The sequence below is a fragment of the Verticillium dahliae genome, genomic scaffold, assembly GCF_000150675.1.
Source record: "Verticillium dahliae VdLs.17 supercont1.22 genomic scaffold, whole genome shotgun sequence".
NCBI lineage: Eukaryota > Fungi > Ascomycota > Sordariomycetes > Glomerellales > Plectosphaerellaceae > Verticillium > Verticillium dahliae.
In genome coordinates, this window is record NW_009276918.1 from 554,442 (window position 1) to 571,574 (window position 17,133).

The window sequence follows — 17,133 nt, forward strand, 5'->3', positions numbered from 1 at the left end:
CGGTAGGTTGGGCGACCTTGGATACGAGGCTGCCTTTGCTAGCTGCCTTTTTGCCTTCGACGTTGCTGATCTTTCCCACGTTGCTCACATCCTCGAGCGCGCCGCGCTTCCTCTGGATGCCCTGGGCGTTCGCAGTCAGGGCGGACTTTTTGGTCTGGAGCACCTTCTTGGGCTCGTCGATGCCTTGTGCGGCGGCTTTGGCGCGCGTCATGCGGGTAGAGCCACTGTTCTCATCGTTCTCGTTCGAAACCAGTCGCTGCGTGCGAACCGATCTGGCCTATTGAAGCACCATGTCAGAACCCGTAAAACGCACCAAGCCGGAGGCGAATCGGTCTTCTCGCTGTAGACAATGCACAGTAGCAGGTGACAGGTACGTACGGGAGGCATCTTGGCTGCAGTGATTAGGAAAGCCGCGTGGTCGACGTAGCCGGACGTGGTTGGCAAAGAGTCTGGAGCAACAACAAGGGTCAGCGGCGACGCGTCAAAACGGAACAGGCGCGATGGTGGGAAGGTCAGGAAGCTTCAGGCTGAAGGCGACAGCAAGTGTCGTTGTACCTTTTGTTCGACTCAAGCTTCGAGGTGCAGTGGAGGGAGAGCAATCGACGCGGAAAAGGAAGCGGATTGCTTTTGACGTCTCAGCAATTGTATTCAAGGGATTCGCGTCTTTGAGGAAGCTTACAATGCGGGAAGAAAAACAATAGCAAACACGCAGGAAAAGACGACCAGAACGTCGAGGGTGCCCATTCGTGGTATATCTCAAAGAGGAGGTGGAGAGGGAAAGCAAAGTAAAGCAAGGCCAGTCGAGGAAGCGATGTTGTTTTGCTCGGGTCGGGTAGGTAGTGGGAAGACCAAGACGTGAGGTCGTGCAGAGAGGTGGGAAGTGGGTAGAAGTGGATATGTGGTGGGTACGTACCCGTCTCTGGCGGCTGGCAGACGGCGGCCCGCGAACGTGAGGGTGCACCACGACCGCGTCTGAAAGCTGGGGCTGGTCACTACGGATACCGCGTGCCACGCTTCTAATTGCTGGTGCAGATGCGCTGTGCTTGTGTGATGCTGGGGCGTCGAAATTCCTTTTTTCCACAGACCCGTTCGTGCCTAGTCAATTCGCTTGGGAACTGTCTAGAGCGTGTTGGTCGCGTCGAGGGAAAGACTGAGCACCGTACTCGGTCTTACTCGGTGAAAGTGACGCAGTAGGGCACCTAAGTAAGCGCCTGGCTGCAATGAGAATCTGCTGAAGGTGGAATAGCCCGCGGTGGGAGAATGCAGGGGAATGTCTTCTCGTGAACGGTAGGAAGGCAGGGCGGGACGAACGAAACAGATAGATGCTGGAGGGTGGATGACGAGACGGAAAGTCAGAGGGAGGCTGGGCTGAAATATGGTTGACGATGCACAAGTCTAAAGGGAGGGGTGGACGCGACGGCTCGCGCGATGCATGTCGTCGTGTCGGTGGATTCAGTCACGGTTCAGTTTGTGACATCCAGGCGCAATCCGTCGAGACAGTCAGCAGAGCCTGCCAGGTGCTGGCAGCTCTTCGTCTGCAGCTAGGCATGCCGTTGCAGGGGATCTGGGGGTTAGCATTCGCATCAACAGCAGCAACGACCCAGCAACGGCCTGACTATTGGTGTTTCGACGCGCTTGCGACCCACCCTGCCGTCACACTGGGGATCGTGGTCCGTCGCGCCAGGCCTCGTGCTAGATGTGGCAACGAGCTGTGTGGCAGTGTCGCCCACATGTGGCTGGAGAGTCTCGGCGAATCATCGGGCGAAGCAAGCCAACCTGCCCAGCCGCATGAACAGCTCAGGGTCACGATTCGAAATCTGCACCCGCACGCTACTCGACGCAGACCATCTCGACTTTGATAGCTATTGTCGGGGTTGTGCAAGCAACGCACCACTTTCCACGGCTGGCTCAGGCCAAAGAAAAAAAAAAAAAAAAAAAGGTCGACCAAAGACTCATCTGCCGCATTGAGCTTCCTCTACAGCCGAAACGGACTCGAAAGCAGAATAAACTCCCAAAACGTCGCCCATTTTCGACCAGCAATGTGCACCTGAACGGCCTGCACCTCTCGCATTCTTGACACCTGCAACGCTCCCGTAGGCCCAGTTCCAGAAGCTTGTGCTACCGCCATGATGCTGCAAACGCGTCTTTTTGCGGCTTCGCAGGCCGCTTCAGCTTTGCGGCGATCTATAGCACTGCAGCCAACGTTCGCACGCCAGTTTGCCTCCGTCCGGGCTCCGCCCACATCATCCGACCCGAAAAGCATCGACAGCTCGAATACCGTCATAAGCGAATATGCGGCACCCGATTCCACCTCTTCCCCCGTTGTCAAGGACTCGGTTATCATGCGCACGTACAAGCCTCGCACCCCTGGTGTCCGTCATCTCAAGCGTCCCATCAACGACCACTTGTGGAAAGGCAGACCGTTTCTCGCCCTGACCTTCCCGAAGAAGGGCCACGGCAAGGGTGGTCGTAACTCCACGGGCAAGGTCACTGTCAGGCACCGCGGTGGTGGTGCGAAGAGGAGGATCCGGACTGTGGACTTTGATCGAAACAAAGGAGGTCCTCACCTCGTCGACCGAATCGAATACGATCCAGGTCGGAGTGCCCACATCGCTCTCATTACCAATCAGGCCAATGGTCGTAAAAGCTACATCGTTGCCGCAGAGGGCATGCGAGCTGGCGACATCGTCCAGAGCTACCGTTCAGGCATCCCGAAGGCCCTGCTTGATAGCATGGGTGGTGTGGTTGATCCCGGTATCTTGGCCGCCAAAACTGCCTGGAGGGGAAACTGCTTGCCGATGCACATGGTTCCAGTCGGCACGGTGGTCTACAACGTCGGCTCGAGAGCCCGTGGCCCTGCCGTTTTTTGCCGCAGCGCTGGAACCCACGCCATCGTGGTTTCAAAGGAGGAGGAGACCAAGGATGATGGCACCAAGGTCATGACGGGCAAATATGTCACCGTCAGACTTCAGAGTGGCGAGGTCCGCCGAGTAAGCAAGGATGCTTGCGCTACGATAGGGGTTGCGAGCAACCCCCATCATCAGTACAGGCAACTAGGCGAGGCTGGTAGGAGTCGTTGGCTCAATATTCGCCCGACCGTCCGTGGACTTGCGATGAATTCAGGTACGCACATTGCTCCACGACCTAGCAACAAGCTGCGCGGAAAACAAGCTGACACTATCATCAGTTGACCATCCCCATGGTGGTGGCCGAGGCAAGTCGAAGGGTAACCGCCATCCCACAAGTCCCTGGGGAACACCAGTAAGTCTCCTCTTTTGAATTTACGTTTTGATACGGTTGCTAAATCGTGCGATCTAGTCCAAAGGTGGTTACAAGACGCGCCGCAAGCATAATTTCAACAAATGGGTCGTCGAGCCTCGTGTGCGCAACATGGGCAAGAGGCGTGAAAAGGCGTCCAAGGCCTAAGAAGCAACTTCGCGTGGAGCCGCTTCTGCTCATGAGAGGTTCGACTGTCTTTCCTGGGTAAAAGGACGCGGTCTATTTGTTGCATGTGTACCAACCAACCATTTTCTGTACCATAGAGCGCTGCCAGACCGGTAGCTGTACTATTCGCATCGCGGATGCTATTCAAATGTAAACAATGCCACAGATGCGGCTATGACTGTGTGATTTAATGTTCGGATTGCTTGACACCCAGGGATCAACGTCGGCTCTAGTGTGCTCAATTGCATTTGATGCGTTCTTGTTAAGGCTGTCCATCGTCACACCTTGATCGAGCGTACAGCCTATGCACATGGGTAGGCCAAGTAGCCTGAATGCCTGAACGATAAGTATGAAACGCGTCCTTGTCTTGCTCCAGAGCTAACATACCTCCTTTGCACCTCGTGATGCCGCCTTGACCTGTTGATGGCTTCCTCGGCATACCTTTCGACTGCCGAACCTCTCCCTACGCCTGAGCTGGCAGGACTACGGTTTCCATTCGGGAGAGTACTGCCCCTATGCGAGTGCGCATCATCAAGCTAATGGCACTCATTGCTGCTTGAGGGCACTTTCTTGGCAGAAACTATTCTTGTGTTTGACAACAATCACGCCGACTTACAAGTCAGCATGGCTTTGGTCACGTTCTTGCGACTCCGTGTCTGCCCTTGCGCTACCTGGATCCAGATGCTCGTAGTCTTCACGGGTTTACCAATGCAAACCACGGGCAGCGTGCCATGATAATCACGGATTAAGTATCTCCACCGACTCAAACAAACGGCTTCGCCAATGTCATTATTCCAATCACACTAAATAGCCGTGTTTGCCCTAACATGATTCGTAAACCTGCCCAAGAAAAAGTATCACCTCAAACGCCGATGCCACGATTGCTGACAAGTACCCTCCACTGCAGCTGCCTCATCAAATAAATCATTGCCGCTGTTTGAACCCATTACACCGTAGAATAACAACACCCAGCCATCAGCGTGTGATGTCGCTCCTCTTCTTTTTTTTTCTCTGTTCTTGCTCAGAAATGAGCGATGCGCTCCTCGACGCTGCCCCAGTAGACGACCGGGCGAGGCTCGAGGATGCTAAGCTCGCTGCCGAAGCTTCTGCGCTCTTCTTCCATTCCCAGGATGGACGGCTGGTGATGTATGATGCTGTTGATGGTGTTAGCCGGCGACGAAATGACGCTGGCGCCGCACGAGTCCCGATCGCTGCTGGCGCGGGACGAGGCGGAGGACGAGCGGCGGAATGATGCCCGGAGGCTGCTGGAGGAGAAGCGAGCCGTGATGGCTTGGAATCGCGGAGAGGCGTGCATTTTGCTATCCTTTTCTGGTTGACGTGCCACGGGTGGTGATACCCAAGGCAAGGCTTCCTTGCTGGGAGTGGTCCGGACTTTGTGTGTTTGTGTGTGTGTGTGACGGGAATGGCGACGCAGATGGCTGTGCGAAAGTTGGTGTAGATGATGTAACGCAAGGCACAGCCTATCGCCTCCAGAGACGCGGGAATCAAGTGTCAAACGAGAGACGAGAAAAGATGAATGTACGATTAAAGATAGGACCGTCCACACAGCAGACGAAACGATGGCCAAAATAGGATTCTTGGGGCGTGCAAATCACGGCTAGTAGCTACTGTCGGTCGAGGGACTACGGCCACCCTTTAATACATCCAGCAGACACGGGAAGGGGGCCTTCTCTGATCACCGACCGTTCAAGCCGCTACAAGAACTCCAGGGGTTTGGAGCAGGTTGTTGTGATGGCCATTGACCCTTCTCAGGGGCTCGACGTGTGTGATCGCTGACCGGGGTTTGAGAGGCGGGGGGCGGGGCCCAGGGCCCAAGCCGCAAGGACCAAATAAGTCCGGTGAGACGGTGCACGGCTCGTTTCAACCTGACAGCCAGCATGATTGTCTCCAGGTAACCACCTCATTCGGCTCGACTAAGTACTGACCTGCGACTTGTCTGAGATGCAGCTGGGGTTCTCGACTGCAGGAGTTCGAGTTCCTGCGGCGCCATGCAGGCAAAACCTTGACATCAAACCATCGTGCCGGGCGGCGGACAGCCCCCCTTTTGGTGTGATGGGAAGCTGGCGATGACCGCTCATGTTCAAGTGGCCTCTGTTCAGGCCCTGCGCCTCACACAAGGTAGCCTCCTGCTGGACGTGAATTCCCCGATCAATACAGCCGATTCAACAGGCCTGGTCATGATGGCTTGGTGCAAATCTTGTTTGTCTATCCATCCTAAGGTACCTACCTACCTAGGAAACCAGCTATGTCTGGAACGTCCACGACGGCCCGTTGACGCAATCCCTCGAACGCCATCGCTTGAAGACAATACGCACGCGCCCATTCGGCCGTCACACTCATTATGCAACCCCCGGATCCTTCTCCCAACTCAGTAATTGCTCCAGTCTGGCTTCCGTACTGTGGCGCTCCGCCTGATGCTCTCAACCCAAACCGAGTCGTCGAGGATGTTGCTGACCTGCGCCGGACTAACCGCGCTTGTTCGTCGACTGTTCTCCCCCGATCCCAAGCCAGGTTCCTGTAGCTCAAAGCTAAACGCTGAATTGGCCGATTGATGGCTTGGCGACGACGGGCCTGACCGAGGGAAGCTCAACGGATGTTGGTATTCACCGTCGAGGCCTGGTCCCTGGAGATCGGATGATCCTGACCAGCTCCTGTGATGCGCCCGATCTGCGTCTTCTGCACTGAGCAGGGTCGACTTACCCTGGCCGCTTTGACGGATCGTTGGTGTCTGCTGCTTACTACCGTCCTCGTCATCCACGAAGATGTGCGGAATATCCAACTGCGGGACTGCGGTCATCCGTCCCGCTTGCTTGCGTTCCTTGTGCTTCTTGAACTGTCGAGAATAGTATCTAAAGCCTTGTCAGCATCCAGGGTCACAAGTCCGCATTCAAGGTGATGCCGGGAAACTCACAAAGTGTCGAAGAAGCCTAGGACAATTCTTCGCCGCACTTCTTCGTCAACTCGCTGTAACCTGGCGCGGCGGCGCAGGAACTCTTCCAGCCTGATGGGCGTTATCGGCCTGGGTCAGCATACGTTCCAAGAATTAACCCCATCTCAATTGTCGCTAACCTTAGACTTTTGCTATCGCTGATGATGTTGTAATGAGCCAATATCATCAGGACAGTAGTGAAAGAGATGCCTCGGTCGGGGTCAGCTGAGACCATGACCTCTTCGAAGAAGATGTTGAAACGTCGTCTTCGTTCTCGAACTCTGACCACGTCGATCTGGGCTAGACGCCGGTTAAGCCTGTCGATATCTACCCCGCTGTAGGCGCTTGTGGTTGCTATCGACGTGTGTCTGGAAACCGCCGCATCGTTACGTACATCCTCCAAGATGCGACTCACCGAATCATCCGCGTCGTAGATACGCATTTCAAAAACTCCCGAAAGCTCCCCCAGTAATCGCGGGAATACGTCTTTGCTGATCCACCCCGTCCCGGCTGGGTCAACGCTGCGCCACGCCTCCTTGAATCGACGAATCTCGTCCCGATCAACCGCTGCTAGACCGCTGGATCGCTGGTAGACGTAACTGAAACTCTCGTAAATGAGCGAGACGAAGAGGTTCACAAAGATGTACATGCTCAGGATGTTCCAGGCAACGAACAAGAAACGCGCCCAAGGCTTGCTGCCACAGTCGCTCTGGAAGAAGTCCTCATCATCAACGCAGAAGGGTGGCTCAATATTCGCGTAGTCTTCCATCACGATATTCCACCCTTCACCGCAGCTCATGCGAAACAGTAGGATGAGCGCGTGCGGTACGGTTCGAAAGTTGATGTTACTACTCTCTTGCGACCCGAATCGAGTGAGACTGAATGCCTGCGTCAGCGCGATAGCGAAGACAAGGAAGAAGACCAGCCATGTTGCCAAGAGATTACCAATCGTGGTAAGACTGGCAGCAGCTGTCTTGAAGAGCTGGTCAAGGGCGTCATTTCTCGGGATGAGGAGGAGGACGATGGCGACCAGGAAGAATTTGTGGATCTGAACATATGTCTCGCCTTCAAGAATGGTCCCTCCGCTGGAAGCCCTGAGGATCAAGAGAATCGTAGTCGAGACGAATGCGCCTGCCACAGCAAGTAGCGAGTACATGTCCCAGGAACTCCTGCGGAACCGAGCCCAGCCCAGGCCGAAGATTCGGATGGAGACATTCGCCATGTAGACCAGTACAAAAGCCAGGAAGAGGAAATCCCTCATCCGGGACCACCATTCGGGCTCTTCGCGGAATTCCATCATTAGGAGAACCAAGTGTAAGCACAAGACGTAAGTCATGCCTTGGTACCATTTGCCCCTTTTCTCTATTGCGCGTTTGTGACACCACTTCTTCCAAGTGTGCTCTGAGGCATCATACGAAGTCTTTGACGGTGAAATATGTTGAAGCAGCTTTCGAAGTTCGAGCCACGATCTTTGTTCAGCCGTCAAGAAGGCGACTCCAGTCTGTTCAGTGTAGTTCCGCATAAAGACGGCAATAAACAGCGTCAATACGAAGACGGTTCCAAGCAGGTTGTAAACGATGAAGAACATGGCGTTGCCCTGGGATGCAAGGCTTTGGGGCTGGAGACCGGGGCCTGTTACGGCCTGTGCTGCGAAAGAAACATCCACCCAACCCTCTTGGCTGAGAATCGAAAAGAGAATGAAGATGGAGTTGCCAAAGTTGTCAAAGTTGAAGTAGTCGTTTGAGGCGACACGGGGCGCGAGCATGGGCCACTCGTCATTGAAAGGTGTGCTGTTGAATTCGCCAAAACAATCGACCAGCCGAACAATAGCGCCATCATTGTCATCGTTGCACGATATCATGAGGCCGTTGAAAAGGTTGAGGCCGTAAACAGCGAAAGGGATTAGCAGTGAGATGGACACGAAAGATGCCTGCCGAGAAAGTCCGGATTAGAGAAAAGCTCTCACGGAGGCAGAGATGGCGACTTACACTCAGAATTTTCCAGCCACTGACGATAATGAGGGAATGGAAAGTATCTCTGGCACTGTCGCTGACGTTGAGGAGACGTAGAGCACGCAAAGCCTTGAAGGCACCGATTGCTCGGGATATCTCTCCATCTTTGGCCAAGAGAGTACCGACATTGATCAGGAGAGTGGCGAGTACGATACCATCAATGATGCCCCAGGAGCTTCGGTAGTAGGCGTTCGGCGTGAAAAAGAAGCCATCCGCAATAACCTTGATCACAGCCTCCACGAAAAAGACTATCGCGAATGCCATGTCTGTCCAGACGTACCAGAAGGTGATACTAAACTCCGGATGCTGCTCTTGGTACTCTTTTTGGTACAGCGGGGTCGTGACACAAGCAATGATTACCATCGCTACGATAACAGCATAAATGAACACGCTAAAAGTGTACCAGGCGATCTTGTTGGGCTCGACGCCATCGAACCGCTCGCTGCCTCTGCCAGGTCCCACCAACCTTTGACAGGCACGACGGAGAGGGTTATGCGGGGTTAAGAAGAATAGGGAATTATTATACTTCGGATGACGCGCAAGATACTCTCTCTGGGCTTTGCGTCTGGCCGACGTGGCAGAGACAACCTGACGCGCCATCTGTCGAGGATCGAGTGTTTCATTGGTGCCCTCGAAGCGTATGTTTGAGTAAAATGGATTGGGATCTTTGCCACTCATCCGCGCGACAAGTTTGCCCCACCACTTCGAGAGAAAACCAGGCTTCACGTCTCCGACAGCAAACGTAGTTGCACGGGGCGCAAGATGCGCTCTCTCGTTGTGCTGGGTTTCTTGAGATGCCTCTTCCGAATCATCAAGAAAGTCTCGGACGACTGCATCCTTGAGCAGCATCTCCATCATAGCTGGGCCATAGTCGAGGGGATCCTTTTTTCTTCTGGCTCTGCCAAACGAGAAAATGGTGGATAGAGAGAGGTTGCTCGATGATTTTCCAAGTTCCTTCTTTTGTAGAAATGCCTTAACTTGTTCCAGTCGCTTTTCGTCCTCGCTTACGTCGAAGTTTTCCTGAATGACAGCAATAAACATATTGACGAGAATCAAGAAGGCCAAGATGAACCATCCAATTAGGAAGACAGCTCCGACCCAAGACGTACCGAAGGGCAGCGAAGTTTCGGTCACCTCATAGAGAATCGAGGTCCAGTCTTCGCTCGACAAGATTTGCCACATACCCAGAAAAGAATTGTACACGTTGAAGAACGATATGTCTTCCTCCTGCGATATCTCGCCGCGGAACAGCTGAACGGCAAAGAGCGCCATGATGAAGGTGATTAGGAAGACAAAGAGCATCAAGTTCCAGATACCCGTCGCGTTGCCCAGAACCCGCCGAATGAGGTTCCCTGTGATTGGAACAGCGAGGACAACTCGGTAGATTCGAAGAATCTGAAATATGGTCAAGTAGGCGTACACCTGTCCTGCATTCCGTATCGGTGGGAGGAGGATTATGGACGTCGTGACGGCCAAAAATAGATCGAAGAGATTCTTCCACGTGCGATGGAACCCGCGCCAGTCTGCCGCGAATCTTATGATTATTTCCACGTCGAGAAGGAGGGTTGTGACGACCTCAGCGGCATCAATGAAAGCGGCGCGTCCACTGGACATCGTGGCGCTGCGGAAACACTGCGCCATAAGGCCGAGTGAGATGACAGCGATCCATATCAACGAAGTCTTGTCATATAGTGTTTGTAGACGAGACACGGGAAGCGGCGGCACCTTTTCTTTTGGTGGACTTAGTGGATCTCGCTCCACGGTGAAAGCACTAGCTCTGCTTTCTTCCCTGATAACTTGGAAAGAGGACGTGATGACGGCAATGAGCAGGTTGATCAGCCAGAGCATCAGGATCATGATTCCTGCACCGAAGTACAGGGCAGCGGGGAGGTAATCCGAGTCTGTCGTGTAATACATGATGTCTGTAAATGTATTGGTACTCATGATCACGAATACCATCTCAAGAGACTGGAGGATATTATCGAAGCTCACGGTGCCTCCATGTGGATTACTGCCTTGGAGGCATATTGATCCTCGAGGACAGATGAAGCCTTTCCCAGCAAGACTGCCGGGTACCAAAGTCGCCAGGTCATCCTCGTCCTTCGCGAATACCCAAGGCTCGGTGCCATTGGATGTTTGATTGAGGTAGCCGCCGCAGAACTGAAACTCGTTGACGAAAGCTCTGGACCGGTCCGCTGGCGCATCAGGGTCAAGCCACACGCAATGACGGCTCAGGCTAGACTTGAAGCTCTGAACGCCAATAATGGCAAATAGAAGCCAAAAGAAAATGATGAGGAAGGCGATTCGGACAAGTAGCGGCGCTGCCTTCTTGAGACTTCGAAGGATAATCTGGGCAGGTTAGCTTTCAGAATCCACGTCGAGCAAAACCATCATCAACTTACGGCAGTTCCGTTCGTGATAGCCAGCAAGCGTAGAATTCGCAGGCAGCTGATCATTCGAAACACGTACATGTGATGTTTACTTTCCAGGCCAGTGATCGCTAGGACAAATGTGATCCAATAAGCGACAACGGCAAGGAAGTCCAGTCGATTGAATGAGTGTCGCATGAAAGCTCGACGTGCGAGCTGATAACGCTGGTGCTCTTCAACCGTTTGAGGGACCGGTTGCCCTTGCATGAAGGTGAGAGACCGGGCAAAAGCAGACGGCCCCAAGTTGATCTGACGAGGCGCCTTTACAGACTTCTGACGTTGCGGTTGAAATAGGGCTCTGTACTGGTCGGTGACCGCAGCCCGAACTCCTCGTTTGCGGTCGATGGTGCTATATTCTGAGGCATTCAGGATGAAACCAGAAACAATTATTCGCGCAACGAGCTCGAGTGTAAAAACAATAAAGAGACCAAGCATGGCATAATCGATCCATGTTGTTCCCCATGTGGAAGGCCGTTCATTGCCGTCCTCAAAGACGTTGGGGGCTGCCTCAATCGTCAGGAGGACCGTTTGGAAGATGATGAGGACGAGAATCATGGGCTCGGTGAATGGATGAACGAGGAAGTCGCATAGCTTCCTCCTAACAATGCTTTTGGAAGAGAAAACACCCAGGGATTTGCCCTTGAGCGGGTTTGACATTGGGGGTCGAGAGGCTACACTGACATGCGGATCGACGGAGAGGAAGCCGCCTGCGGGTTCCTTCTCTACAGGATGTTGAGTTGTATGCGAGGGGTAGGACGTATCCACGTTAAACATGTGGCCCGAGTTGTATTGTTGCCGTCTACGATCCTCGCTCGGGGATCGCGATCGCTGAAAGGACGTTCGATGGTCAGCGAGTTCGCCTTCGCCGCTACTGATGTTCACAACGCGCTGTGACATGGCCCGCATGATGGACCCTGCGCGGTGAAGGGCCTCCGACGTGGAAGGAGAGCGAGATCGCCTGTTGTCCCCCGGCGTCAAAGTCTGGCCGTAACTCAAGCGACCAGCAGCGCCGGGTTCCAGGTCATATCCGAGCGATCTGACATCACGGCCGCGAGAAGGAGAGGCATCGATGTCGGAAACGGTCTGCAAGCTATCCCGTGGCTGTGCCTCGGCCTCACGAACACCCAATGATCGGGCTATGGGTTGGACATGCGAGGTGAGGGGCACACTGTCCGACTCGAAGTAGTCCGGATTTGTGGGCTCGTCGTAGTAAGGATTTGGCGAATCGTATGGGTCGGCAGAAGCTGATAATGTTCGCCCGAAGGCCGGTGGAGGTTGGTGTATCTCGGGCGGGAGGGCAAACTGTAACGCTGTTGGATCAATGGGTGATTCAGGGCCTAAGGCACCCTCATTAGGTCGAGCGGCGTATGGCAGTTGCCAATAATTTGAGAGCCCAGGTTGTCCCGCAGGTGCTTGATCTGTAGTGGGCGTGGTAGCCGGATCTCGAGCACTGCTGGGTCGGCCAGCCGGCGGAGGCTGAAGATGGCTGCTCCGCGGGCTGACCTGCTCGTCTGACGTAGATGTCATCTCGGGATGTTTTAAAACGAGTGTCGGGCGGTTCAGGGTATTAGGTGAGTCGGGGCAAGATGCTCGGCGAGAAACAAGAAGATCCAGTCATCTGCATCGAGAGCACTCGTTGACGTGTATACTATCCGAGGTTTGTTCTGGGCTGCATTGCGGTAATCGAACGGTGTCGTCGTGTATGTGATTGCGATGTCAAAAGGGGTCCAAGCCGGACCAAAAGGAATTCGCGCGTTGAAAGAACGATCGCGAAGGGTTGCCTTGAGTGATTGGGAAAGCGAGAGTCCAGGCTTGCCACGCTCCTGAGTGTCGAAACGGAAAGAAGATGGGATGCGACACCAAACTGCTCGCTCGAGAATCCGTCAGTGCCTGTTCAGTCCCTGGGAGATGTTGGAGCTCCCACCATTCCAAGTGGATCTTGCACAGTGCAAAACTGGTGCTATGTTTGGCAACCTTGGACATTCCCCTGCAGCGATACGAGATCGGCAGGAGGACCAACAAACGTGCCAGACAGTGTGCGGGTCTGACACGGGACGGCCTCCTTGACCAAGGGGAACGAACAGGAGCCCCCCCAGAGGACCTGCTCCAAGAGCCGAACTCACATTCCTGCATGGTCAGCCGCACTAGTCCATCAGCCCAAGCCAACCTACCGACTTTCAGTACCGTGAGCTACATATCTTTGTGTTCCTCAACAATACTATCAAAAGTACTCTAAGGTATCCTTCCCAACGCGTCTGGAGAGCGCCCACCGCGCCTCAGCTCTGACAGCGATCTTTGGTAGGAAATCGACCTTACGCTACTACGAAAACCCCATGCTGATTGCGTATTCCGACAACCCATCAGGAGCAAGTCGCGATCAATCGAACGGACCTTTCTCCAACAAACGATCATCTATCTCTCCAACCCTCTGCGCTCTTGCGACTCTGCTCAGGCAGCCAGAACCGAAAACGCGAGCCTGGGTCACCCACCTCCGACACACAACCTCATTTGCACAACTCATAGCAGACTTCCGACACGCCTCTGCAACTCCTTTGCGCCCCACGAACCGACTATACAAGCCACGGCAAGCATATAGAAGTGTGTCGAAAGAGGATAACACAGAGACCGGCCTTGTGCCACTCTTCACTGTCAAGATCCTCGTTGTGGCTGTGCGCGCATCGTTGCCTCTGATATATGACCATGGTCTCCGGCAGCAAACGCGCGATCCACGAGGTCAGCGGCGACGTCGTCGCGGATGACGATGTTCCTCTGCTGCACCGCATTCGCAATATGTGGCAGTTCGCCAACCTCTGCCAATGGATCTACCTTTTCGGTAAGGTCGTTAAGTTGGACGACCGGCTCGATACCGAAGTAGGTCACTTGCGTGCCGAGCCGACCACACCACTGTGCACCGGCTTTCCATCCCACAACAACACTGACCAGGTGCCAGGAAATCGAAGCCGAATGTCTGAAGCCCAACTCGCTCGTGCTTCAAGAAATTGGACTGGCTCTTCTCAAGAACGTTTCATCTCATCGTGGTCTTACGTAGGTTTCACGTGGTATCCTAACGGATGATAATCGAAGACAACTAACTCGCAATATCTTGATAGCCATGAGATCTTTGACGAGTACACAAGGAGGCAGTACATGGCTAAGGCTCCCGAGAAGAACCCCTTTGGGGCACAGGAAACACCGGCCAAGTTCGCAGAATTTGATGCGTTGACAAAGGTATGGTAGATCTGCGTTGACTTCTTTACTACTTGGCATGATCCGTCTGACTCGACATGCGCTTAGATTCGAGTACTGCAACAACTCACACAATGGGTGATGCGCCATCCTGATCGGTTACGAGACAAGATGGGAGAGCCCAAAGACGTTGAACAGACCAACTGGGTCAGTCCTTGTCAACCCACTCCTTTCAAACCCGCGAACCTCTGACTCGCTATACAGAGAATCGAGCCAATTGGCTGGGATGCTGACGACAGGACCTACTACGTGCTCGATGACAATAGAGTCTACCGGATGACTGACGCGCCACCACCAACACCGCCCAAGAAGAGAACGAAGGCCGCAAGACAAGGTCGTAGGGCCAGCAAGAGACGCAGGACCAATACAAGCGTGGAGGCCGAGGACACAGATGACCCTATTGAACCGCCGAAAAGAGTATCAGAAGGACTAGGTCGCCAGGATGAAGACTTTGGAGGCATGCTGTGGGAATGCGTCGCGATCACGCTCGACGACGTACGTGGACTGATTGCTTCTTTCGCCAAGACTCGAGACGAGAATGAAAAGGTGCTCAAGTCTCAACTGGAAGAGCATCTTCTTCCCATTCTTGAGAAGCAGGAAGAATCGAGGAAACGCAAGGCTCTCCAGCGGGAAAGGGAGCTCATCAACTTATCGAAGATGGTCAATGCGAAGCGGTCAAGCCGCCTCGCCAATAAACACGAACAGCAGCTCGCCGAAGAGCAAGCCCGCGAAGAGGAACAGCGTCGAGCGGTAGAAGAAGCCGCTGCTCGGAAAGCGGAGCTGAAGCAAATGAAACTGGAGGCGGAACGCAACAGGCGACTGGCTTCCCGGGAGAATCGCCTCAAAGACCGCGAAGCACGTCGTCTCAAGCACGAAGATGAGCTCTCCAACCTCTCGGAGGATAGCCGCAGTGCTAGTCAAGGACCTGGCAGGTTGTCTGACCGGCAAAGACACGCGGAGATTTTGAGGACGAAGCAAGCCCTCCAGAAACTTGATGACGAGGATGAGGGGGACGACTGGATCTTTGATTGTGTCTGTGGAGTGTATGGACAAGTGGACGATGGCACTCATAGCATTGCATGTGAACAGTGCAATGTTTGGCAACATAGCAAATGCGTGGGAGTGCGAGAAGACGAAGCCGAAGAGTCTGACTTTCACTTTATTTGCTCGTCCTGCCGACGGGCGAAAGACGATGACCCACAAGCGAGAACCATCATCCGGCTCAAGATCAACCGCCCACACACCGACGCGCCTCTCGATGCCGCACCGGACTTCGAACAGCCCTCGAGTGGAGCCGCAGAGAAGACGAAGCCTGCTGTCGACCTGTTTGACAGCAAGGCTAAACTCGGGGCCGGAGCAGTCACGGATAAAGACCTAGACGAATCGAAGACACCTTCTGATCTCGAGGCACCCGTTCACGTTGAGCCCAAGCCAGTACCTGTCACCCCGGGCATGACGAGATCAGACGGCCATCCGGCGACGAGCTTCCCACCGCTCAGCCATGCATCAGTAAACGAAACCCCAAGGTTACGGGGCTCGACAAGTCCGGTGCGACCGGCTGATGGCCTGTCTTCACCCATTTCTCGGAGCATACTGGCGACCCCGATTCTCAGCCAGGAAGGCAAACGTGTAGAGGCGGCCCATGCCTCAACGCTGCCCTCAACTGAATCCGGCTTCTCTCCGACTAAACAATCACCTGCCCCACTACCACGACCCCGATCAGCCTCCTCCAAAACCAGCAGCGTGCCTGCCGTATTTCCACCCACAATGACACTGGCACCATCCCCCCAGCAGCCAATCCTTACGCCCCCTGAAAAACAAGCGGAACCTGCTCGACCACAACCTTCCGATATTTTTCGAGCCTCGTGACGCATCTGTCACAATACTATAGACTTGGCATATGAGGGCGCGGAGAGGCTGCGCTCACTAGCTTGCAGGTCATTTGGGGCGGGGGGGGCACGAATGGAAAATGTGTGTCAGTAAAGACAGGCTGGACAGGAAAGTGGCAAACTTGGACAGCGTGCCTACGCGGGGTGTAGAGGGTGCAGGACGTCAAGGTGCAGCCCAGTCAAGTCTGGTGCTGAGCAGCGCCAGCCAGATAGAGGCCAATGCAGATGTATTGAGCACCTGCTGCACTACGTATCTATGCTCGCTCAGTAGGCAGCCGAATGAATTGACGATGAGTATGCAGGTACGGTGGTAGCTCGGGTTTGAGGTATTAGTAGCGAAGGCGCCATGTCACGTCAGGCATGAACAAGCCAGTGGGACGAGCCAACCAAGCGTGCAAATCACTGTGTCGAGTGGAAGCTTTCCCGCAAATGACGGCCGCTACGCCTCAGGTGAATCGGTTGAGATTGCCAGGATGGTCTGACGTGGTGCTGGTTTTTGCTGTACTGTATAATGGGGCTCCATATATCCTATTGAGAAAGACATGAATGGAATCGAAAAGGGAGAACCCACCGTGGAAGGGGTCTGGAAGGGGATGCAGGGAGAAAGAAGCAGGCTGATGAATGAACGAAACAGGGGCCAAGAGGTGGGCCAAAGGATGGAGGACGAATAAGATTTCTGGTTTGGGTCTGTAATCGGCCAGGTCACAATGCAAGTCCCGACATATTGGCTGGCCACACATGATGGCCCTGGCACACCATGAACAGAGGGCGGAGGCAGACGGGTCAGAAGCAGAGCAAGCGCCACAGCCTGCAAGATAGCGCCAAATGATAAAAAAAAAACCATACTGGGGGACAGAACAATCATTTCTGGATGGACCTAGACAAGCGCCACATGAGATGGTTGGAGGTTGACCAATCGTGGGCGACGCCACCAACGGTTCCGGCAGCACCACGACAAACGCATCGCTCGGCACATTCCAACTGTCCATCAACCCAGCTGTTCGCGCATCCATGACATCCACATGGGTCACGGTCGATTCCACTGCCAACTATAGGTGTGAGGCAACTGCTTCCACTCCATTTCTGCCGTGGAATACTTCCATCCGAGGTACCTTGGTCGGGGCTCAAGACAAGCTTCACAGCAGCGACCAGCAGCCAACACC

The 17,133-nt window shown here is 54.2% G+C and overlaps 5 protein-coding genes across 5 annotated transcripts; 2 read left to right on the top strand and 3 right to left on the bottom strand.

Annotated features, from left to right (window-relative positions):
* Positions 1 to 16: 16 nt before the first annotated feature.
* VDAG_08838 (G2/mitotic-specific cyclin-B) lies at positions 17 to 387 on the bottom strand (the record flags this gene model as incomplete). Its single annotated transcript, XM_009651155.1, has 2 exons — positions 17 to 277; positions 379 to 387. Coding segments are annotated over 2 exons (270 nt in total), but the record flags the coding sequence as incomplete, so codon positions are not given.
* A 1,739-nt stretch (positions 388 to 2,126) lies between these two features.
* Positions 2,127 to 3,426, top strand: VDAG_08839 (50S ribosomal protein L2; the record flags this gene model as incomplete). The annotated part of the gene is made up of 3 exons (XM_009651156.1): positions 2,127 to 3,123; positions 3,188 to 3,261; positions 3,319 to 3,426. 3 exons carry the CDS (start codon positions 2,127 to 2,129, stop codon positions 3,424 to 3,426), a joined length of 1,179 nt encoding a protein of 392 aa, XP_009649451.1.
* A 1,039-nt stretch (positions 3,427 to 4,465) lies between these two features.
* Positions 4,466 to 4,759, bottom strand: VDAG_08840 (uncharacterized protein; the record flags this gene model as incomplete). The annotated part of the gene is made up of 1 exon (XM_009651157.1): positions 4,466 to 4,759. The coding sequence occupies one exon, from the start codon at positions 4,757 to 4,759 to the stop codon at positions 4,466 to 4,468; it is 294 nt and encodes a 97-aa protein (XP_009649452.1).
* A 1,074-nt stretch (positions 4,760 to 5,833) lies between these two features.
* VDAG_08841 (calcium-channel protein cch1) lies at positions 5,834 to 12,362 on the bottom strand (the record flags this gene model as incomplete). The annotated part of the gene is made up of 5 exons (XM_009651158.1): positions 5,834 to 6,314; positions 6,377 to 6,484; positions 6,535 to 8,324; positions 8,383 to 10,755; positions 10,809 to 12,362. The coding sequence occupies 5 exons, from the start codon at positions 12,360 to 12,362 to the stop codon at positions 5,834 to 5,836; spliced, it is 6,306 nt and encodes a 2,101-aa protein (XP_009649453.1).
* A 1,173-nt stretch (positions 12,363 to 13,535) lies between these two features.
* Positions 13,536 to 15,950, top strand: VDAG_08842 (uncharacterized protein; the record flags this gene model as incomplete). Its single annotated transcript, XM_009651159.1, has 5 exons — positions 13,536 to 13,706; positions 13,786 to 13,880; positions 13,946 to 14,063; positions 14,130 to 14,228; positions 14,286 to 15,950. 5 exons carry the CDS (start codon positions 13,536 to 13,538, stop codon positions 15,948 to 15,950), a joined length of 2,148 nt encoding a protein of 715 aa, XP_009649454.1.
* Between the last annotated feature and the right edge of the window lie 1,183 nt (positions 15,951 to 17,133).